General features: G+C 62.2%; 2 protein-coding genes across 3 annotated transcripts in view; both read left to right on the forward strand.

Annotated features, from left to right (window-relative positions):
* Window positions 1–873: 873 nt before the first annotated feature.
* LOC114230316 (WAP four-disulfide core domain protein 15A-like) lies at window positions 874–5,876 on the forward strand. Its single transcript, XM_054727919.1, has 2 exons — window positions 874–909; window positions 5,439–5,876. The coding sequence occupies exon 2, from the start codon at window positions 5,467–5,469 to the stop codon at window positions 5,719–5,721; it is 255 nt and encodes an 84-aa protein (XP_054583894.1). The 5' UTR covers window positions 874–909; window positions 5,439–5,466; the 3' UTR covers window positions 5,722–5,876.
* Window positions 5,877–9,320: 3,444 nt separating this feature from the next.
* LPIN1 (lipin 1) overlaps window positions 9,321–23,792 on the forward strand; it is a 53,861-nt gene continuing 39,389 nt past the window's right edge. Inside the window, exon 1 of one of the 2 annotated variants that reach the window (XM_028140378.2) lies at window positions 9,321–9,524. The gene's annotated coding sequence lies outside the window, so the exon portion shown is untranslated. Of the gene's footprint in view, window positions 9,525–9,882; window positions 10,012–23,792 lie in introns of those variants that run through there. The other variant, XM_054727915.1, reaches the window with a different exon arrangement.

Raw genomic sequence — 23,792 nt, forward strand, 5'->3', positions numbered from 1 at the left:
CCGCCTCTGCCTCCTGTAGCCACTGGTTCCTCCTGCCTCACTCTCACTGCCCGGGGCCGGTCCCCAAGCCTGAGCCAGGCCCTGAGGGTCGTCTCTGTGACTGTGCTGGGGGCTTTGATCTCTGCTTTGCCCACGGACGCTATCTTTTGGGATCTCCCTAGACCCCAAGTACAGCAGCCCAGGGGCCACGCCCACCCCCTCACGCCCGTCCCAGCTTCTAGACTCTCCTCACGGTCTGCCTGTCTGAGCCTCCGTTGCATGGGAGGGGTATTCGCTGGAGCCCCTCAGTGGTCCCAGCCCACATAGCCAGCTCCTCTCTCCTGGGCATGCGCCCGGCCCTGGAGCCAGACTTTTAGCATCCGCGACATCATACAACCTGCTACACCCCATGCCCCTTGAACCTGAGACATGCGCCTGTGGAGGAGAGGTGTGAGGTCATACGTTTGGGGTGGAGAGTTTCCAGAAAGGACTTGGGGGATGGTCCGGGGACGCGGTGATAACGCCTGGACACTCGCTCGTCCCTCTGTGGCCCGTCCTACGCCGTGGGGGTGTAGAACAGAAGCAACAACACTTACTCTTTGTTCCTGAAGAGCTCACAGTCTGAGGGGGACCTGGAACCGGGTGAGGAGCGAGGTTTTTTGGGGGGCACTCGGGAGACCTCGTGCAGTGCCGGCCAGAGCGGGGTTCTGTCCACGATGGAACCAGAGGCCCCTGGTGAATGGATGAAACAGGCTGCGGAGGAAGGCCTGGCTGGGGACTCTGTGAGGAGCAGAAATTCCATATCCGGGGGATTGGCAGGGACGGGGCCCAATCAGAGGCCAGGAATGCTGGCCAGCGGGCAGTTAGTGGCTGTTGAGCCTGGAGTGGGGGAGCCATCTCCACGGAGGAGACAAGGGCCACCAAGTCCCGGTAATTTGGAAGCGGGAAGCCGTAAGTGTCTCCTCCAGGTAGGAGAGCAGGACAGCTGGGTGGGGGTCTGAGGCTGCTTCCCGTGGCCAAGCCCCCCTTCTCCAGACGAGGCGGTTTTGGGGTGGGGGATGCTGGAGCCCAGGGCCACCAGGTTCCCAGCCCCAGCCTTGGCCCGCGGCCATGGTATCCAGCGAGGCAGGCAGGGAAGGCCCTCGGTGGAGCCTCCACGCGGGCCCTGCACCAGGCCCCTCACGGAGCTCATCTGGTGACCAGACAGGAGGCCCCGGGGCGGCGGGGAGGCGGGCGGTTTCTGCTCGGGGGGCGACAGGACAAATCGTCACCATCTACGCAGGAGGACGGGGTAGGAGTCCAGGCTCTGCTCACGCTCTGCCACTTCGAGTGAGTGTGTCATGGCACATCGGCTGGCTTCTCTGAGCTCCGTCTAGTGCCCTGTGTACGTGAGCCCCGTTTAGCGCCTGCTGTGTACGTGAGCCCCGTTTAGCGCTTGCTGTGTACGTGAGCCCCGTTTAGCTCCCCCTGTGTACGTGAGCTCCGTTTAGCGCCTGCTGTGTACGTGAGCCCCGTTAAGCGCCTGCTGTGTACATGAGCTCCATTTAGCACCCCTGTGTACGTGAGCCCCGTTTAGCACCCCCTGTGTACGTGAGCCCCGTTAAGCGCCTGCTGTGTACATGAGCTCCATTTAGCACCCCTGTGTACGTGAGCCCTGTTTAGCACCTGCTGTGTACGTGAGCCCTGTTTAGCACCTGCTGTGTACGTGAGCTCTGCCTAGCGCCTCCTCTGTACGTGAGCCCCGTTTAGTGCCCCTGTGTACATGAGCTCCATTTAGCACCCCTGTGTACGTGAGCCCTGTTTAGCGCCTGCTGTGTACGTGAGCCCTGTTTAGCACCTGCTGTGTACGTGAGCTCTGCCTAGCGCCTCCTGTGTACGTGAGCCCCGTTTAGTGCCCGTGTACGTGAGCCCTGTTTAGCGCCTGCTGTGTACGTGAGCTCCGTTTAGCGCCTGCTGTGTACGTGAGCCCTGTTTAGTGCCCCTGTGTACGTGAGCTCCGTTTAGCACCCCTGTGTACGTGAGCCCTGTTTAGCGCCTGCTGTGTACGTGAGCCCTGTTTAGCGCCTGCTGTGTACGTGAGCTCTGTCTAGTGCCTCCTGTGTATATGAGCCCCGTTTAGTGCCCGTGTACATGAGCTCCATTTAGCGCCTGCTGTGTACGTGAGCCCCGTTTAGCGCCTGCTGTGTACATGAGCCCCGTTTAGCGCCTGCTGTGTACGTGAGCCCCGTTTAGCGCCTGCTGTGTACGTGAGCCCCGTTTAGCGCCTGCTGTGTACGTGAGCCCCGTTTAGCGCCTGCTGTGTACGTGAGCCCCGTTTAGCGCCTGCTGTGTACGTGAGCCCCGTTTAGCGCCTGCTGTGTACGTGAGCCCCGTTTAGCGCCTGCTGTGTACGTGAGCCCCGTTTAGCGCCTGCTGTGTACATGAGCCCCGTTTAGCGCCTGCTGTGTACATGAGCCCCGTTTAGCGCCTGCTGTGTACATGAGCCCCGTTTAGCGCCTGCTGTGTACGTGAGCCCCGTTTAGCGCCTCCTGTACCTGGGGAGCCCATCCAGCCGGCAGCGTGAAGGGCTTGCCGCCCGCCACTGGGCTTTGTGGGGTTTGTAACTCAGCTCGGTGGGGCGGGAGGGTTAGAAGCAACTTCAGAAACGTGCCCCCAGGAGAAGGGCAGAGTCATGCAGTCTTGAAAAGGCCTAAGGTAGGCCGGTGTGGAGGGCGGGGCACGTGGGAGACGGACATGGAGGAGAGGAGGGGGAGGAGGGAGAGGAGAGGGAGGGAGAGGAGGGGGAGGAGGGAGAGGGAGAGGGAGAGGAGGGGGGAGGAGAAAGGAGGAGGAGGAGGGGGAGGAGGAGGGAGAGTGAGAAAAAGAGGAGGAAGAGGAAGAGGAGAAGGAGGAGGAGGAAGGGAAGGAGAAGAGGCAGGAGCTGGTGACCAGGGGCCTTGTCCTCCTTCCTAAGGACCTAAGGGGAGGAGGTAGTAGAGGGGGCGGGAGGGCGTTAAGCAGGCGATGCCCCCTGAGATCACACCTGTGAGGGCACAGCTATGGGCGGCAGGAGGGGGGGGGGTGGAGACAGGAGCTCACCGTGGGCCCGGTTGAGCTGGAAGTGCCGTGGACCATCCGCGTGGAGGCGTCCAGGAGGCCGCTGGGTGTGTGGTCTGGAGCCGAGGGCCGAGGGCCGAGGTCTGGCCTGGAGGCTCTGAACTGGGTGCGGGTCGGCAGGGAGCCATGCCACTGAAGGGGCGGCGTCACATGGGGAGAGGGTATGGCTCAGAGGGGGGCCTCGAATCAGAACCTCTCCTATCAAAGCACCTGGTTGTTTTATTTATTTTTAAATAGGTTTTTATTGACTTTTAGAGAGAGAGGAAGGGAGAGAGAAACATTGATGAGAGAGGAAGGTCATCCATCGCCTGCCTCCTACATGGCCCCCACTGGGGATCCAGCCCACAACCCGGGCATGTGCCCTGACCGGGAATCGACCTGGTGACCACTTGGTCCTGGGTGGACGCTCAACTGCTGAGCTACACCGGCCTGGGCCGCAGTATGCTCTTGTCCGTACAAGGTAGGTTCCTAAATCCCCAAAGTGCTCGGCGATGAGAAAACCACACACGAGGGGAAGTAAAGCAGGACCCAAGCGAGACTCAGCATCTCCCTCTGCCTCCGTCTCGCTGTCCGTCTCTCTCCTCGTTACGTGGCGGGTGCGCTGGGCACCGGGGCTCGGCGGGGAGTGTGCCACGGCTGGTCTTTCCCCTCAGGGGCTCGCCCCCCAGGGGAGGAGGCAGAGCGTGAACCGTGACACGGGGGGTGGGGGACGCATGTGGGCTCGTTGGTCCAGAGGAGCGGGGGCTGATTCTTCGGGGACCCGAGGGATGCCTGGGGGCAGGCTGCTCTGAGGGCCTGGCTCTGGGATGGGAGAATCTGGCCGTGGAGTGCAGAGACCCAAAATACACGCTCACCCGCTCACCTGCCCCGCACCCCGCGCACCTGCCTGGATTGTTCAAGGCAAAGGGCTGGACTTCCGGAGGGACGGTCGAGCAGTCAGATGTTCACCAAATGCCTCAGCCAATCTTGCTTGCCAGGCCGTTGGTACAGGTTGTTCCACTGAGCCAGGCCTTCCTTCCTTCCTGCTGTGCCCGGAGCGGCGTGTGCCTGGACACGCCCCCTCTTGGCCCCCGGTGCGGGGATGGCGGCCTCGCTAACAAGAGCCACGGTTCCCAGAATTCCCGCCGATCCTGGCCCCTCAGTGGGAACCACACTTTGGTACAGAGGAGCCGGGACATGAGGTTGGCCAAGGCCCGGTGTCGCACGCGGCCCGCTGGGAGGGCGCCCGCTCGGTCGGGGAAGTGAACATGCGTCTCACTGTCCTGGACCCTTTGCTCAGCGTGACGCCTGGGTGTGGTTTGTAGAAATCAAGGAGGGAAGCGGGGCTCCCAGTTGCAGCCGGTTTCCTCGTCCTACCCCCGTCTGTGTGCGCACGGAACCTCCGAGAGGGGAGGACCTCGCTGATTCTCGCAGACCGTCCTGTGCAAACGCGCCCCCTTCTCGCCCTCGGCCGCGTGGGCATCGCATCGCCTCACCCCGTGTTCGTTTGCTCGGTATCAGACTCTGCCTTTCTCGGCGGGGAGTTTTCCGGGGGGCGGGGTGGCTGTTTTCCCTAGAAGTTGTGTTGGCCTTTCCTCTTCCTGGTTAGGAGACACAGTCCCGCACTCCTAGCCTCTGTCTTCCTCCCCCCCCCCGCCCCCCCCCCGATCTCTCTCTCTCTCTCTCTCTCTCTCTCTCTCACTCACACACACACACACACACACACACACACACACACACGGAAAGGGCTGCAGTCGTTGCAGGCCCAGGTTCCAGCTTGCTCGGTCCATTTCCTCAGTCAGTCCTTCCTTTGTGTTCACCTTCCACATGGCATCAAATTCCTTTTCCAGGGAAGATGCCCCTTCCGTTTCGAGTCTATGCTCTGAAGCTTCCTTGTAATGAATGACCCGCTGTCTGGAAGTTAAGGGAAGATAAATGCACGTTAGTCTGCTCTGGTCTGCCTGCCTCTGCCCCCTGCCCCTGCCCCTGCCTCTGCCCCCTGCCCCTGCCCCTGCCCCCTGCCCCCTCCACCTGCCCCCTGCCCCCTGCCCCCTCCCCCTCCCTCCTGCCCCTTGTCCCCTGCCCCCTGCCCCCTCCCCCTCCCCCTGCCCCTGCCCCCAGAGGTCCTTTCTGTCCGGGTTGGGTACTGGAGCTGCTGTGTGTGTCGGAGGACATTCGCTGTGTTCCTGGCAAGACGTGCATCCTTGCCAGGCGCTTGTCCCTAAAACACGGGCCCCCCGGCCCCGCTCTGCGCCGCGTGGGGTGGCGGCAGGCGCGGTCACACACTGTAGCGCAGTTCATGAGAGCGGGAGGGCGCCGGCCGGTTCCTGCCCGGGAACCCTAGGTCTCGCAGAGACACCCCAAGGCCCTTTCTCCTCCGACAGAAACACGGCGGGGACCCACTTCCGCGGCATGAAGCCGAGCAGCCTGTGCGAGCTCACCGGGGCCCTCCTCCTCCTCCTCCTCCTCCTCCTCGGCCCCCGCGGGGCTCGGCCCGGCCCCACGCGGGCGGCGGACAAGCCCGGCTACTGCCCGGAGTTCTCCCTGCACTGCCCGTTCACCATGCTGCCCACGTGCTGGCGCGACCGAGGCTGCAGGAAGGCCAAGAAGTGCTGCTTCTACAACTGCAGGCGCCAGTGCATGGAGCCCTGGTGGAGTCTGGACTGAGGCGCAGCCCCCTCCCGGCGGCCCGGCGGTCGGCGCCGGATCGGATCCCGGGTCTCCACTTCTTCCCGTTCTCCTCCCCCGCAAGGCTCCCTCTCGTCAGCCTTCAGGGCTTACTAGTTCGAAAACAACACAGAAATAAAGCGTTATATATTTAAGACGAGAAAGAGGAGCGTTGAAGGACTGTCTCACCCCCACTCCCCAGCCCCTCCTCCCACGGCCGTGGGCACCTGGTTGGGAATGGCCTGTCCTTGTTTTCTCTCGCTGGGGACACCGTCTGCCCGACCTTGACCTCTTTGGGGACAGAGACGTCTCTCACCCAGACACCTCCCACTGTGCCTTGCACTCAGACATGGCTGGTGGCATAAATGAGCTCATTCTTTGGGACATCCTTCTTGCTTCAGTCATGATAAGGGCATCGATATATATATTTTTAAATTTTTTTTATTGATTTTTTTTTTTTTTTTTAGAGAGAGGAAGGTCAGAGTTGATGCTCCTCTATTCTCCACTCCCCCACTTTCCACGGTGGAGCCCGAGGTCTTGGGGTGACAGGTCTCAGGAGTGACAGAGCACAGCCCCGAACCCAGTCTCCGGCCCCCCAGACCACGCCCCGTCTAGGACACCCCAGCTCCCAGGAAGACCTGCGCACCGTCTCCCTGGGCCCGTGTCCTCTGTTCTGGGAGGACAGGTCACATTCAGTGTGGAGATCGGGCCCGCTGCGCCCCCTCCCCTGGGGACTTGAGTTACCTGACGGGTAGGACCCGAGTCTGGTGCAGGGGCAGAGCGGAAACTCAGAAGTATCTTTTGGAACCCGCGTCTTCCCAGAACTCCCCTGTCCCTCTGTCCTCTCGGGGCAGAAGCCCCGGGTGCCGTCCGCGTCCAACATGGAGCTCGCCCAGGACCCGGTCAGCATGGACGGTGGGGGTGGCAGCTGAGCCCGTCCAGGGCCGGCCGAAGCAGGCGGCAGCCTTATGAACCCAACCTGACCCTCCCCCCCACAGACCCCCGCCCCCCTTGGGTGGTTCAGGCGGGGGCGGGTGGTGCAGTGGTTTTGCAATAGATTCAGCACGTCGCTCTGGAAGACACAAAGAAGGCGAGGTCGGACTCAGTGAGGAGCATTAGGCCAGTGAACTTATTGGCTGCCCCATGTTCAGAGCCCTCCGCAGCCTTTCCCAACCAGGGGTCCGGCCGGGAGCCCCCAGGCGCAGACACGGCCCCGAGGGTCCCCACCCCGGCCTCCCCTGTCTCCTTAGAGCCGTGGTGGGCAAACTGCGGCACACGAGCCACATGCGGCTCTCTGGCCCCTTGAGTGTGGCTCTTCCACAAAATACCACGGCCTGGGCGAGTCTATTTTGAAGAAGTGGCGTTAGAAGAAGTTTAAGTTTAAAAAATGTGGCTCTCAAAAGAAATGTCAGTCGTTGTGCTGTTGATATTTGGCTCTGGTGACTAAGGAGTTTGCTGACCACTGGCTTAGGGCCTTTGCAGAGTGAGCACAGACCCACCTCCTTCCTGCTCAGATCCCCGGGCGCCCACAGGCCTATAACCCCGCCCTCACGTGCCATCCCTCCACCTCCCCCTCGCCACGCTGGGTCTCCTCTGGCAGGGTGAACAGCTGGGCGATTAGGCTCAGAGCCAGCCTTTCCGCTGGGCCATCCCCTTCCACACACGTGTGCCGCCGTGAGGGTGTGGTGGTGAGTGGGCAGCGGCCGCCAGGCACCGATGCGTTGGTGCGTGTGGTCTGACGGGCGGAGACCGGGGAAAGGCCTCCCTCTCTCAGGCCGGCAGAGCTTCAGCAGAGCGGCCAGGCCACAGGGCCGGGGGGTGCAGAGGGCTGGCGTCCTAGTCCACGAGGCTGGCTGGGGGCACGCGGGCCGGGGCTCGCCGTCCATGGAGCACGCCGGCTCCGTCACACCCTCCCGGGCTCAGGAGAAGACTGCGCTTCTGAAGGTGAGGACCACGACTTGAGAAGCAAAGTGAATAGCTTAGGTTCCCCCGCCCGCCACCAGTTTTGGTGAGGAGGGGTGCCATGACCCGGAGAGACCCTAGTGTTGACCCTGGTGCTGAGAGGAATGACCTGCTGATGCTGCAGGTACTGCGGCTCCCGCTGCACCCGCTCAGGCAGGCGCGGGACGTGCTAGATTTGCACCCGGTGCCTGAGAGGTGCCGTGCTGCGTGATGCAAGTCAACGAGGCCGTGTCCCAACGCCAGGCAGTTCCTAGACCCGCCCAGCCTGGCACCCTGAGGCTCGGTAGTCGCCCATCTACCCAAAGTACCGTGAGCTGGGGAAGAAAGAAACATCGTCTTCCTCACAAGAGCTTCTTTCTTATGAGACTCTTTTCGTCAAGAGTCAAAAGACGTGGGTGAGGGACGCAGGTGGTGTCCGTCGGGGAGACCAGGAGAGCTGGCTCCCGCCCTGCCTTTTCCCAAGGAGCGAGCGCGCCCACGGTTCGTCAGCGGTGTCACCAGCGCTTACCTTCCCCAGTGCTGGGCGGCGGGTGGCGGCAGGCGTTCTGGTCTCGCCAAGGAAATGGCCCGTGAGAAGAGCGCCCCCTCGAACCGCAGCATCCGGGGAAGGACGGCTCCGACGGGCACAGGATGCTCCCCGATATCCAGCCAAGAGTTTGGGCTCCCAGGCTCCCACCCGAGCAAAGACTTCTGATGGTTGTCCAGCAGTGTTGTCATATTTTAAAAAATATATGTTTTATTGATTTCAAAGAGCGGACGGGAGGAGAGAAAGATAGAAACGTTGACGTGAGACAGAAACATGGACGGGCTGCCTCTTGCACGCAACACCCCCCCCCCCTCCCCGCCCCCCGCGGACGGAGCCCACAGCCCGGGCATGTGCCCTGATCCGGAATCAAACCGTGACCTCCTGGTGCATGGGACGAGGCTCAACCGCCGGAGCCAACTGGCCGGGCAGTATTGCCCTATTGTATAGGACTCCATCGGACGCTCTGACTTTTCGCCGTTATCACTGTCTAATGTTCGCTGGTCAAACAATAGTTCAGCAGTTGTGTCCTGTATTAGTGATCCTTTCCCCTGCGACGTGGGCATCGCAAGGGCTCCTGCACAGCTTCCCTTTCTTCAGTCTCTGCTTTCTCTGTAACGTCTGCGGGACCAGGGAAACCTCTTCACAGCAGGCGTCGTCGATGCCGCCAAACCCTCCTGCTCTGTGAGGAACAGACAGGGCGGCTTCCTCCCGCAGCAGGTCTGCCCGTGGCGGGAGCGCCGCGCTCTGCATCGGACGTTCCTTCCAGTCCGCCTGCTGCGCACCGAGGAAGCGGGAAGGCAAAACCCGCTGTCGTGGAAGCCTCGGGCCCGGCGCTGACCGCGCTCTTCTGAATCCCGGGCGGGCCTCCAGCCAGCTCCACGGCAGCCTGGCTCAGTGCTCCCTCGCTCCTCCTCTCTCCGTCCTCCCCTGCACACCGCCCAGAGCTGACATCACAATCTCCATGGAACCATCAGAACCCTGCCAGCCAACAATGAGCGCCTCCCGGCCCCTCAGCAGAGGGCGCGGGGGGAAAGGAAGCTGGAGGGGAGAACATGGCAGGGGAGGAGGGGGGTTGAGGGGCAAGATCCGGAGGCAGGACGGGGGTGATGGGAGCCAGCCATGCCCGTCCCAGCAACAGCCGATAAGCGGGGGACGAGGCTGCTGAGAACCAGAAAACCAGGAGGACGAGGAGCGTCCACCAGGAGGCCCACGGCCCCATGAGCTGGGGCCTCCGTATGCCGTCAACGGAAGCTCAGTGGGTCCCGCCAGTATGCCCTCCGAATGGGGGTGAACAAGACTTCTCCCAGCAGCAAAGGTGAAGGATGGGGAGGGGGGAGCGTGGCTCCGTTCCCGTGGCTCCTCCACGGGCAGGCTTGTCAGCTCACCGAAGGATGGCACCCGGGCCTGGGACTTGGGGACGCGACCGCCCTATGACACAGCTCTTGGGGTCTCCGTTCCACCTCCCGCTCACTGGTCTGCTCTCTCCGTCGATTAAGAGTAACCCATGGTCTTCTCGTGGAGCCCTTTTAGGTACAAGGCTCCGTGGTCTGTATTTGTAAAACTCTAATTTATACACACATCCCCCCCCAGTATTGGGTCTTATTAACATGCGAAATGCAGAGGCAGCGTGGCGTGGGCGTGGGCACAGCGTGTGACACCGGCTGTGTTTTCAGGCCGCGCTCCAAGCTGGCGCCGCGTCGGCATCTCCAGAGTCTGATTCGCGTTAGGAGGACGACAGGGAGGGACAGGCGCTTCGATTCCCCAGCCAGGACCCCGGGAGCCCCCAGCGCCTTGTGAAGTAGGTGAGGCTCGCCTTCGCCCCCCCCCCCCCCCACCGGGGCCCCCCTCTTTCCCTCTGTACGTTCCACGCAGCGGAGGCTTCTGTCGTGCGTCCTCATGGAACAGCAATCAGCCAACGAGGGTCTCCAGGAAGTGCCATTTCCTGGAGATTTAAGAGAGCGCCGTTTTCTTCTTGGTTTTGCTTCTCAGCCGGGAACAGGCAGTTGTCTGACTCCTCAGAAGAGGCAGCTCGTGTAGACAGACAGACAGACACCCCCACGGGGCCCCCGGCCGGGACCAGGCCCGCGGGCGCTGCCTGCGTCTCCCCGGCGCCTGTGTGGGGAGGGGAGGGGCGGGGTTACGGCCGGTGCTGTCCGTGTTCACCGACTCCAAACCGGGCTCCTTTGTGAATGGGCTGCCCTCCCTCCGTTCTCCTCGGCAGTGGACTCCTGGTCATCGCTTGACCCTGTAACTGGGTGTCAGACCATCGCAGGAGCCTGGCCGCCGTCCTGCGTGGGCTGCCCCCTGGCAGGTTGCAGACACAGAAAGATGCTCCCCTGCCCGCCCCCCCCAACCCCGCCCCCAGGCAGCAGGGCTGATATAGCCCACTCCACCCTGCTTTCTTTTTTTAAAATGTATTTTTATTGATTTCAGAGAGGAAGGGAGAAGGAGCGAGGGATGGAAACATCAATGATGAGAATCATTGATCGGCTGCCTCCTTCATGCCCCCTGCTGGGGATTGAGCCCGCAACCCCGGCATGTGCCCTCGGCCGGAATTGAACCTGGGACCCTTCAGTCCGCAGGCCGATGCTCTATCCAATGAGCCACACCCGCTAGGGCTGGGTTCAGGACATTGAATGGAGCGCTCCTCAGTAGAAAGGACCCCCTGCTTTCCTCCAGGAAATGGACGTTGACGCCCCTGAGTGGTAATTCCCTCCTGGGCTAACTTAACTGAGCCAATCGGGTCACCAGCCAATTCAGTGACGTCTGAGACCTCCCTGTGGCCCAGCCCACGTGCGGGCGGCGAAAGAAGCAGAGTATGGACTCACTTTTGCGTTCCACCCGGGAGTCAGCCCCACACGGGAACCCCACGGCACCCACGGCTCAGCCCGCCCCACCTGCCTTTATTGTGGCTTCCCGCGTGCTGGGCCCTCCGCGTGGAACACCTCCTCCCAGGCACCCTCCATCCGCCCCGGCTTCCCCACCCCGAGAGCGCAGGCCCGATCCTGTGTGCGCCACCGGGCTCCTCGGTGTTCACCGCGGATGGAAATAGCAGCAGTTCCCGTTGTTGTTCTTACGGGACTTCCCGGAGTGGACCGCGCATACTGTGCCACGGTCACTGCGCGGTTTGGTTTAATAATGTATTCCTTCAGGCAGCCCCGGGAAACAGATGTTTCACCTCGGTTTAGAAGGAAAGGAGACTGCGGGTCCGAGAGGTCCCACGTCCCTCCCCTTTGGTCCCATAACCAGCAAGAAGCGAAGCCGGTCGAAGGGGTCCTCCTTGGAGCCGCCGCCCTGGGCCTCCCAGCAGGTGGGGCTGCCTTCTGCTCTCACGGCACCCGCTGCTCTCCCTCTTCACAGCACGTCTGCGGGGGTGGGCAGACTTAGGGGGCCTGGAAGGGAGCTGCCGGGTCTGGCCCCTGGCTGCACCTCCCGCCGTTGAGCACTGTGGCCGGGGTTCACCAGGGGGAGCAGCAGGGGCTGTGAGCCGAACCGGCGGCACTGGACCAGGGATGGAAAGTGACCCGGCTGGAGCCATTCCTACGGTGTGTCGGCGAGCTGGGACGCACGGCGCAGGCTGAGAAGATGGCCCGGGCTGGTCAGTCTGGCTGCTCTCGGAATTTTGGAGTTAAGGGACTGAAGTGGAAGGTTGTGAAGGTCACGTGAAGGGGAGAGGTGCATGGTGAGCCAGGTGTGGCCAGAGTGACGGTGGAGGAGAGCCTGGGAGGAAGCGGCTGGGAGAGAAGGGGCAGAGCTTCCCAAGTGGAGAGAGAGTGAGTGAGAGAGAGCCTCCATAGTCCCAGGCTCCTTCCAATATATCAGGCTCCATTCACACACTCACACACATGCACACTCACACACATGCACACTCACACACATGCACACTCACCCACACACACACTCACACACTCATATGCACACTCACATACACACACACACTCACACACATACTCACATACACACACATGCACACTCACATACACACAAAAACACACACATGCACATACTCTATTTGTGCTGGCTCCTATGGGTTCCATTACCTGGACATTTAGAAATATAAATGATCTGTGGCCCTGGGCATGGGGGCTGGGAGAGGAGAGGGCGGGCTTTGGGGGAGAGAATGGCAGCCGCCCGGATCCAGAATGCAGGACCCTTCAACCTGCCTGCACCCTGGGTCCCACCCTCGCACTGCGGGTGATTGATGCAGACATAGTCTGGGCCTTGAGAGAGTTTCCCAGATGGATTTCCCAGATAATTCTAATACGTGACAAGCTTTCGTGGGAAACGGCTTTAGAAAGTGAGGGGTAGGTGGAATGTCCAACTCTGGAATGATTTAATTTATTCCAAGAACGAAAGATGACGAGGTCTTGACTCGAAGTCTCCGAGTGTAGAGTTACCGTCTGAAAGGTTTGCGACGAAGGAAACAAGACACAGAGTCCAGGCGATGGAAAAGGGGGGGAGGTTTTAATCTTGCACTCCCGGGCGAAACTCACCGGACCGAGAGTGGGCCAGGAGAGTTCGCGCCAAAACGGGGGCTTAGGTAATTCCTTTATACAGCCGTTTGGTGAGGGGAGGGTGGAGAGCATGAGAGGTGTGGAATTCCTGCCTCAGGCAGGGGTCTGGGCAGGCGCCAGTTATCTTCGTCACCAACTACCTTGCGGGTGCTTGCATGGCTGTGGTCTTTCCCCCATGCCTCGACCTAACACCGTCCTCCACCAACCCCAGGTTCTAGGTCAGCGAGGAAAGAGGTGGTATTTGGGCTCCAGGCAGCACGCAGATGTCAGTGCGGATGGCCACTGGCCAGCAACATTTATTTTTCTTTAAAAAAATATTTTTATTGATTTCAGGGAGGAAGGGAGAGGGAGAGAGAGAGAGAAACATCAGTGACGAGAGAGAATCACTGATCGGCTGCCTCCTGCACACCCCACACTGGGGACTGAATCTGTAACCCGGGCACGGGCCCCGACTGGGAACTGAACCATGCGTGACCTCCCGGTTCATAGGTCGACTCTCAACCACTGAGCCACGCCTGTCAGGCTGGGCAGCAACATGTAAATTCTGTGGTGAACAGTGGCTCCCCTTTGGGGAGCATACCGGCGCCCTCCCTTCCCCCTTCCCCTCCCCCTCCTCTTCCCTTCGTGCCGCCTCACCTTGACCTTCCTCTCACCCTAAGCCTCGCCCGCCCTCGATGAGACTGTTAGAAAGTTTCCTTCCTGCCCCGCCGCTCTCCGCTGCCCTTTCTCTGTAACTTGTTTCCTGAGCCCCTTTCTTCGGCCGCTCACTTCTGCCTCTGTGACTTTCTGCAGAAACTGTCTCCTAGTTTGGAAAAAAGCTCTGCAGTTTACATAGGATGTATTGGCAAATCCAGCCCCTCTCTGCTCTCCTGTTTGCTCTGAGCTGACAAAGGGTTATATAAGGTAGCATCTCAGGTTTTATCTTAACTGGGGATAAAGGTCTATGAGCTGAAAAGTCTGGTAGCTGAGCAATTCCCCAGGGGCTGCCTGAGCGCACAGGCTGTGATGGACGGGGGCGTGCTGATGTCTCCGTGGGAACCTGGTTTTCTTCGGCCGCCAGCTTCTGGCACCGAGGCAGAGACCGCCGCTCTGCTTAGCTCTGCGGTCCAGGTTCCGGGGGTGGGGGGGGGGGCGGGGGGGGGGCTCCCTCTACCCTCACGTCCTCATCTGCTTTGAATCACCTCCCCATCTCCACACGCCATCCCATCGGGACTCAGGGCTTCCACATGGCATGGCGGCGGGGTTCATGGCCATCCAGTCCATAGCAGATGAATTCCTCAGTTAAATACAAATATTTTTTCTTCTGGGGCACATCCATCCAGTGCAATGGTCGGCAAACTGCGGCTCGCGAGCCACAGGCGGCTCTTTGGCCCCTTGAGTGTGGCTCTTCCACAAAACACCACGGCCTGGGCGAGTCTATGTTGAAGAAGTGGCGTTAGAAGAAGTTGAAGTTTAAAAATGTGGCTCTCAGAAGAAATGTCGATCGTTGTCCTGTTGATACCTGGCTCTGTGGACCAATGAGTTTGCCGGCCACTGATCTAGTATAAGCTCCTATGGCCTTGCGAACGGTGAAAGGATTAGAAAGTTCCATTCCCGCCCCTTCATCTCTCCTCTCTCCCTCCCCCTCCCACCCTGCGCTGTGGCGCCCGGCATCTGTTCCCATCGGGCCATGCTCATGCCTCACCCGAGAGGGTGCCTGCCAACCCTGGGACTGGCACAGCCGAGACAAGCGTTGGCTCTAAGGCGGGGCGCTCGGGGGACTGCGGGGGAGGATGATGAGGGCCGCGGAGCTGCCCTCGGACACACTGACCTCCAGTGCACACCAAGGGCCAGAGCCCCCCCGCACGTGGGCTGGCTTACAGGGACCGGGCTGCTCGGGCCTGGAAGCGGGCCAGGAGGAGGGGACAGGTAATGAGGTAGCAGACACACCTGTCTTGTCCTCGCCTGGCCCCTTAGGCATCTTCCCCGTGTGGCCCGAGGCGGGAGGGTGTCCCAGCCCCGCTTGATGACAGGGAGCACGGCTGGGAGCCACTGGCCCGGGGGGCGGGGCTTGCTGTGCACCCCATCGCCCCATCGGAGGCCAGCCAGGGCCTTGCTGCAGACGGCACACGCCAGCCGCTCTGCACGTGCTGTTCCCTGCTCAGGCCCCCCGTTCAGGGGGGCTCCTGCAGCGGCCGTTCCCCCCCTGGGTTCACAGCGGGGCGGAGCAGGATGGCGGATTTTCTGGGATTGGCCGTGATTAACCCCTGATTTACTGTCCTGACCGTACGCTCCCCGAGGGCAGACGCCGCGTCTGGTCTGCTCCCCCGAGGGCTCCGCACAGGCCTGGCACAGGGCGGACACCCAGCAAACGGGGATGAATGCAGGAGGGCGAGCGACTGAGCGAGGGATGGCGGGGGGCCGCTCTCTGAGCGAGCGAGACAGTGCGACTCTGACTGCTCAGCGCCTGGCCGAGGGCTGGTACGCGATGCCATCTAGTTAATGTCTGTTGGGGTGAACTGGGGTGGGGTGGCGTCCAGGAGCCAGGGCGGCCAGCTGCCAGCCTCTCCCCTTTATCTCCCTGCGACTGCTTCCCCTCTCGGATGCTTCAGCCCTAATCTAGGCTCCTCACCCTAATGTGGGGGTGGGCCTCTGGGCTTGGGCTCCAGACATTTGCTCTCCCTGGTTTACCCGCCCCCCCTCTTCTCCCCGTGGAACCCGGGCCACGTCTTCTCCCAGGAGGCTTGCTTTGGTCAGCCAAGCCGGCCCCCAGGCCTCCAGGGGACCCCCCCCCCCCCCCCCGCCTCTGGTGGGTTTCCAGGCTGCTCTGTCCCCTGGTTTCCATCGGATTCTTGGGGCCCCAGCAAGGGAGTGTCCCTGCTGAAGCCACCTCATCAGGGGCCCCAGCCAAGCAAGGACGGGCCTTGGATCCGAGCAGATCCCCTCCCTTCCCGGGAGCCCAGGCCACCCTGGGCCTCTGGGGGAATGATTTACTCTTTTTTTCTCTTTATTGATTAAGGTATTACATATGTGTCCTTATCGCCCCATTGCCCCCCGCCCCCCCCCCCAAACTCATGCCCTCACCCCCTGCTCCTTACTCTTCTTTCTGGGGCACCCTTTCCGCCCGCGGCATTTTCAGAGCTGACCACTGGTGCCCCGCAGAGCTGCCAGGAGACCCGTTCACCGCACAGCTACCTACACTGTTTCATGGCGTGTCCCCCCCACCTCCCCCCGGTTCAGAGCCCTGTCTACTGTGTAGGCAGTTCATCTGGAAAACGTCAGAACGCCCAGGTGGTGAGGTTACTGTCACTGGCTAAAAGGGGGGCGGTTCCCCGTTAGCACGGGACGGCTGCCGTCACTCCGGTGGCCCTTCAAGCAGAGGGGTTGTCATTGCCTAGCCCTCCGCATCCTCAGCCATGGGTGCTCTCCCGGCTGGAGCGGGCTGAGCGGGGCCAACACTCCACAAATCTTTCTGGGAGTCCCAATGTGTGGGGTTCTAGAATTTGAAAATCTTTCGGGAGGCCAGCAATCGGCCGCGTAACCTACACAATGGCCTTTTCAGTCCTCAAGGTGGACCTGTGCGTTGAACGTCTGCCCCCCACTTTCCAGATTGTGAAACTGAGCCTGCAGAACCCAGGGTGCTCGCGGTGCTTTGCCCAGGCCCCTCCTCCTCCAGCCGGCAGGGGCAGGCTCCCCTCCTCCCTGCTTCTCCTCCTCTGCCCGGTTAGGCTGAAAGCAGCAGGTCCTGGAAGCGGCCATAGGCCACAGGGATGATGCCTCCGCTGCCCTGGCTGAGTCACAGCTCAGACCACCTCTGGCCACCTGGTGGCTGACAGCACCGCAGGGCCCGGCCAGGGGGGGTCCAGACAGGGCGGGGTCAGAGGACAGAGAGAAGCAACGATCTGTTGTTCCACTTATCCATGCACTCATTCATTATTTATGTCCTGGCCCGGGGTTGAACCTGCAACCTTGGTGTACTGGGACAATGCTCCCATCCACTGAACCGCCCGGGCCAGGGCACTGCCCAGGCCTCTTAAAACGGCCCACGAGACCCTAAAGGTTTGGTCCCTGTCACCCCTCCAGCTGCCCCCCAGGAAAGCGAAGGTAGGCGGTGAGGGAGGGCTGGCGGACCCGGCCTTCCTCCTAGCGGGGGCTCTACCGCCTCGGGGCGGGGCGGGCGGGCTCTGAAAGCGACACCCGGCCGGCCCGTGCGTCCGTCGCGAGGCCCCTGGCGTCCACCCGCGCGCAGGCCCCGCCCCCGCCGCCCCGGCCCCGCCCCCCGCCCCGGCCCCGCCCCTCCGCCCCGGCAGCCTAGCTGTCAGCGAGCGCGCCGGGCGGTGTTTGCATACAAAGGCGGCCACGCGCGCGGCGCCCCGCGGTGAGTAGCAGCCCTCGCGCCGCCGTGGGGCCCGGGCGAGCCCCGCGGAGCCCCGCGGGCGGTGGTGGAGGGAGGGGCCGCCGGCTTGGCGGGGCCGCGGGGCGGAGCGGGGGGGGGGGGGCGCGCGGCGCCGGGCCCACCTGACCGACGCCCGCGGCCCGCGCTCCGCTCCGTCCCCGCGGCCCCGTCGCCGCGGGAAATGGTTCCGGGAGGGAGGGAGGCGGAGACAGCGGCCCGGGTTAGATTGACAGGCTCCCCGGCATCCTGGCTGCCCCCTCTCGGCGCCTGCGGGGCTGACCTTGAGCGGCTGGTTGGACCGGCGGGGTGGGGTGGGGGCGGGGCGCGCCGGGACCCGGGGAGCCTGGCCGGGGAGGGACCCTCGATCGCGGGAGGAGAGGCGGTTCTTTCTGTGCAGCGGGCAGCCCCTGCCCTTTGCCGGGGACTGCCGTGAGAAGGTGCCCCGGAGGGGTCAGGTGCCTGCTGTGCAGCTGAGGAAACTGAGGCCGCCGCGCCCAAGGTCACGCAGCTGCTGGGCAGCCGCCAGCCGGGCTGGAATCTGGGTCCTCGGGTGGCCGTGGTCCCCGGATTGCCAGGCCTCTGTGCACCCTTCCCGCAGCCTCGGGGCCCTGGGCCTAGTGAGCCCCGTCAGGTGCCCCCGCACATGGTTTTATTTGGGGGAAAGCCGGACAATGGAAGGATGAAAAGCAGTGTTTTGCAAATCGAAGTGCCATAGCGCTGGCGTGTAGGTGGCTGGCGAAAGCAGACGTCAGCCCTGTTGTGGACCGCGACACAGGAAGCGTGGACGTGGGCAGCGTTCAATGGGAGAGTTTTTAGCACCAGTAGGCTCCCCAGGACGTTTTGGCAAAGATGAGCTTGGAAAGGGCTTTTATTTTATTTTATTGGGGGTATGTATGGCAGCGAAATTTACTGTCCACCTGTGCTCCGTAATTCGGGTCCTAGGCATTAAAGTAAGCCGTTGAGGAAAGTGGATAGTAATCAAGGAACAAACACACTCTTCCCCCCCCCCCCCCCCCCAGACATGTTGGGAGATCTAGGGGTTTATGTGCTGGTTCCTTATTTTGCTAACGCTTCGTGTTTGCCAACATTTGTTTGGTTAGCAGGCGTTTTTGTGTGTGGCTGTTTGTCTTGGAGCTTTTATTCCTGTTTACATAGGGCCCCGTGGCGCAGGCCTGGACCGAGCCCCGGACGGGGCCTGAGCGAGCGGGTCTGAGGCCTGGGCTCCGGTCTGAGTTTGGCCTTAGCTGGCTGTGGGACCCTGGTCTCAGTTACCCAAAAACCCCCTCATCTATTCTAGAAAAGACCGGACTGCAGGCAGGGGCCAACCTGCCGGAGCTCAGCGCACACGGGGAGAACTTAGGGGTTCAGGTGAGGGGCCGACGGATCTGTTGGTTCTTCAGACGGGACAGGCCGGGAAGTTGGGTGGGGGCGAACGGACGGGGCGCAGGCTGGCGAGGCGCAGGCAGCTGTTCCGCAGCGGGCGGTCACCGCCACGCCGCTCAGCCCGCTGACGGGGTGTTCTGATTCCTGCAGCAGCTTAGAATGCGTGTGCCGGTGCAGCACGCTGGGCCTTTCCAGAAACAAGCTCCAGGCTGTCAGCCGGGACGCAGGGCGCCGTGTACCCCTGCCCCCGCGCGCCAGCGGACCGCAGGCCTGTGATCCGCTCACACCTGTTTGCCAGCTGCTTCGGGGACAGGACAGTCGATACACGCCGTGTACCTCGTTTCCAGGAAGCCTCTCGCTTTTTGACGAAAACTTCCTCTGTATGCACGGGCCCCCCTAGGCAAGCAGCATGGGTTTACACAGGAGACAAGCCACAGAGGTCATGGGGTCATGGGGCCCCATCGCCCAACAAGGTGCGCTCCCGGGCAAGGGAATTTCCTGCCGCTGAGCTCGGCTTTTTGGACAAACGGAAATGGGTCACCTGTGGGAATAAAAGCGTACCCCCTAATATTCATGTATTCATTGGGGACAGTAGTCTTCTTTGCCCTGTCTTTTTGGGGAAGGTGCACGTAAAATAGTTGGAGGGGGTTGATGGGGGAGGAAAAAGGGACATATGTAATACTTTCCACAATAAAGACGAAGAGAAAAAGTGGATGTGTGCCAAGTTCCGTCAGGCAGGAACCGAATTCAAAGCCCAGCCTTGGCCCGGAGCCAGTTGTGACCACAGGATTAGCACCTGGCTGTCCTGTGTGCAGGCCGAGGTCAAGTTCTTTATTTACTTACACAGGCCCGGGAGGCTGGGCCCCGGGAATGCCACCCCATTCTACAGATTGGAAACTGAGGCGCCGAGAGGTTAGTGACTTGCTTGTGGTCACGGGTTAGTCTGCGGGGGGGGGGGGGGGGGGGCAGCTGGGATCTGAACCCCAGCTGTCTGCGTTCTTACCCCCGAGCTGTGTAGGCCGGACTCTGGACCGGCCGGCTGGCACTCAGCCCTCCAAGCATGCCCGGGGTGGAGTGGGCGAGCGGGTGTCATACCAAAGTCACAAGAGCAGGCCATTCTTTTTGACCGAGACACAGACTTGGACAGAGGGCTCTTGCCTGTGCGTGAAGAGAGGAAGCCGAGCCCTGAGCTCAATTAGAGTCAAATAATGAGCAGCCAGAGGGTCGGGACCTCGGTCCGGCCACCCTGCAGTTTAGGCGCCTCCGTCCCCCACCGGCCAGGCCTTTTGCGCTCCTTGGCAGGGACCTGCGGACACGCGTCACGTGGGGCTGTCAGATCGGAGCATTGCAGAACGCTGGAGGAGCTGAGCGGTCGCCCATCGGACCTTCCCGACCCTCTTCGCCCTCTGGGGTCTTGGTGGGTTCAGTGACGGGGAGACCTTGCCACGGAGCGGGTCGGCGGGTTCTGTTCTCTGAGGTCCTTACCACTTCACGTTAAAGTAACACAGGCCCACGTAGAAAGTGACAGCAGCCAGCTCGGCGGACATGCAGGCGCTGAGCGAGGCTCCCCCTTCCCCAGGCCTGGTCCCCGGTGGGCCTGTGAACGAACCTTGTTTGGCGTCAGTCCAGGAGTTTTGTGTGCACGTCAGGATATGAGCACATGTAATTCTTAACAAGGGGGTTCATGCTGTAAGTACTTGCGTCCTTCCCGCCCCCCCCCCCCCCAACTCAACGAGAACCTTTACATGTTAGTTCCTGAGCTGCCTCTCCATTTTTAAAGAACAGCCTCCTAGTATCCCCTCCTCCGGTGTGGCTGGTCCGAGACTCCCTTCACCGAGTCCTGGAGGTGTTGGCCTTGTCCCCGTTTCCCTGCCGTGGTCGGTGCCCTGATGCTGTCTGTCTGTCTGTGGCTCTTGCGGAATGCCTGGGGTGCGCTAGTAGGTGCCGAGTGACAGCTGTTGCCCTGCCGCATCCCCCCCCCTCGCACCCCCAACCCTGGGGGTTTCTGAAATGTGTTGAATTGGGGCCACCCGGAAGGCCCCCTTCGCTTTGCACGTGTTCAGTTGTGAGAAGGGTTGAGTATCTTCCCATGTACCATCGACCAGGTGGGCTCCTCCCCTCTTTCCTTCCTTCCTCTCGGAACTCCTCCTGTATTTTGCCCATTTTTCTGTAGGGTGGGGCTGAGGCCACCCTAAACTGACCCTGCTGTTGCCGGGGGGCTGGTGTGGGCCGAAGCCGCCGGTTATGAAAGCTGTGGCCGGAGCTTGAATGTTGGCACGCGTCCAGGAAGCCAGGGCTCCTTGGCACGCTGTGAGCCCTGGAGGAGGGTTCTGCCCATTTGGGGCCGAAAGGCTGATATTTTTCTGATGTAGCAACTAGGTGAGAAGTGGCGAGACCTCCGTCACCCAACACCCAACCCTGACCCAATCCTGACCGCGTCAGCCGCCCCGCCCTCCTGGGACCTCGGGGATTGGGGGGGCTCCTGCGTTGGCGCATCGGAGAGGTGCCGGCAGTTGTACTGATTGGCTCCAGCGTGGGGCGCTCCCGCCCTGGCGGGGACCCCGGCCCGCCCTGTCTGCTCCCTGCAAGTCGATGGTTCTGGCGCCCACTTCTGCGGGGTGACAGGGCCCTCCGTCCTGACACACCCACTCAGCACACCTGCCGCTCCCTCCTTCCTGCCGGATCGCCCGCCCGTGGGGAGCAGCCGTCCCCTCCTGGTCCCCAAGCGGAGCTGGGATGAGACGGAGCGCCGGCTTTGTCTGACCTGCTTCATTCGGACAGGACTTAGGTGGGGGGACTCCAGGGCCCGGACAGGACTTAGGTGGGGGGACTCCAGGGCCCGGACAGGACTTAGGTGGGGGGACTCCATCCAGGCCCCGGACAGGACTTAGGTGGGGGGACTCCAGGCCCCGGACAGGACTTAGGTGGGGGGACTCCAGGCCCCGGACAGGACTTAGGTGGGGGGACTCCAGGCCCCGGACAGGACTTAGGTGGGGGGACTCCATCCAGGCCCCGGACAGGACTTAGGTGGGGGGACTCCATCCAGGCCCCGGACAGGACTTAGGTGGGGGGACTCCATCCAGGCCCTGGACAGGACTTAGGTGGGGGGACTCCATCCAGGCCCTGGACAGGACTTAGGTGGGGGGACTCCATCCAGGCCCCGGACAGGACTTAGGTGGGGGGACTCCATCCAGGGCCCGGACAGGACTTAGGTGGGGGGACTCCATCCAGGCCCCGGACAGGACTTAGGTGGGGGGACTCCATCCAGGCCCCGGACAGGACTCAGGTGGGGGGACTCCATCCAGGCCCCGGACAGGACTTAGGTGGGGGGACTCCATCCAGGGCCCGGACAGGACTTAGGTGGGGGGACTCCATCCAGGCCCCGGACAGGACTTAGGTGGGGGGACTCCATCCAGGCCCCGGACAGGACTTAGGTGGGGGGACTCCAGGCCCCGGACAGGACTTAGGTGGGGGGACTCCATCCAGGCCCCGGACAGGACTTAGGTGGGGGGACTCCATCCAGGCCCCGGACAGGACTTAGGTGGGGGGACTCCATCCAGGCCCCGGACAGGACTTAGGTGGGGGGACTCCAGGGCCCGGACAGGACTTAGGTGGGGGGACTCCAGGCCCGGACAGGACTTAGGTGGGGGGACTCCAGGCCCCGGACAGGACTTAGGTGGGGGGACTCCATCCAGGCCCCGGACAGGACTTAGGTGGGGGGACTCCAGGCCCCGGACAGGACTTAGGTGGGGGGACTCCAGGGCCCGGACAGGACTTAGGTGGGGGGACTCCAGCGCCCGCCGGTTTTGCTGCTGCGTCACTTTTGTCAGGAGGTCTTAGTCTGACCTGCGGGCTTCTCCAAAGCACCTCAAGCTTTTGTGGCGAATTTTCTTATTTTGGACGAGTGTTGCCGGAAGAGCCCTGGCGAGCCAAGAAAGGGCCCGCGTCCCGAAAGGTATGGCCGGCTTCACTTTCTTGTTTAAGATGCCCTCTGTGCGGGACGGCGAACTCAGTGGGCAGAGTGGCGGGTGGACGGGAGGGAGTGGCTGCGCTGCCCGGCGTGGGTTGAGAGCAGGAACCTAGACTCTCAGCCTGGTGTTGGTCCCCTGCATCGCTGCCTCTCAGTCCTTCTTGCCTGGGTTGGGATGTACACGTCACCTGTCGTCCTCACCGGCTGATAGACATCCAGGGGGCCGGAACACGGACTTCCTCGTGGCCATTGACATAAGCCGCGAGAGGAAGACACGCTGTGTGTCCGCCACTTTCATTTTCGTGCAGGTCTTATTAGATCACTTGTGGCATTTCTCAGAACATGTTTTTAATGCTTTGGGTGAAAACCAGCGCGGACGTCAGAGCCGCACAGGTGAAGGAGATCGGGGCCAGCCCGGTAGCAGTGCGGGGTGCGCTTTTACTCATGGTTGGTCAGACTCACATTTGGACCCCAGACCTAGAGGCAGACTGGAAGGTGCTCGGAGAGCAGCCAGGGGTGGTGGCGTAGCCCGCACCCATCCTCATGGGGCTGGGCTGGGGGCTGGCCTCGCCCCCGTAGGGTGTTAGGGCCCGGGGACAGCCACATCCTCCGAGGCTCAGGACAAGCCGGAGGGCCGACTGGGGGAGCCCAGGGGAGCAGACTCATGCCCTTGAGGAGGAACCGTCCACTGAAAGCCAAAGGGTGTAAGTACCCCTGACGACGAGCTGCTCACTCCCAGAACTAATGACTCAGTTTTCTAGGGAGGTTACAGAGGGACCTCGATACTCAGTTCAGTAGCTGAGCCGGTTTAGGGGTAAGACTTTCAGCTTCCGGAGGGCAGGCAGCAGCCTTACCTGGGGCCCAGCCCAGAGCCTGTAACCTCTGCTGCGTGAGGGGAGGGGTGCACGCGTGAGGGGAGGGGTGCACGCGTGAGGGGAGGGGTGCACGCGTGAGGGGAGGGGTGCACGCGTGAGGGGAGGGGTGGGGATTGGCCAGCTGCTCACCGGTCTCCAGAGGCGATTTCAGACACAGAGGTAGATGGGGATGAAACGAGAGGGCGGAGATTCCAGCCGTGAGTGTTCAGACGTTCCTAGCAACACCCTTCTGCCCTTTTCTCCGTTAACACAAAGGTAACCAGCCCCCCTCGGCGCCGCACGGGGCCCGGCTTCGCCCTGGCTCCGAGAGCCGGTGGCCGGAGGCTCGGCCTTGGCAGGTGCCCCACCCGCACGCCTGCCTCGCCTGCCTGTGCGGGGCGGAGGGCGGGCTGTCTGCTGCCCGGCCCCGCTGGCGGGCTCCGGTCCCTCTGAGCACGCAGACCCGTTTCCGAACCAGACACCCGAG

Source organism: Eptesicus fuscus, chromosome 16 (genome assembly GCF_027574615.1).
Source record: "Eptesicus fuscus isolate TK198812 chromosome 16, DD_ASM_mEF_20220401, whole genome shotgun sequence".
NCBI lineage: Eukaryota > Metazoa > Chordata > Mammalia > Chiroptera > Vespertilionidae > Eptesicus > Eptesicus fuscus.

Coding starts and splice junctions, on each gene's coding strand:
- LOC114230316 (XM_054727919.1), top strand. CDS start 5,467: ATGAAGCCGAGCAGCCTGTGCGAGCTCACCGGGGCCCTCCTCCTCCTC.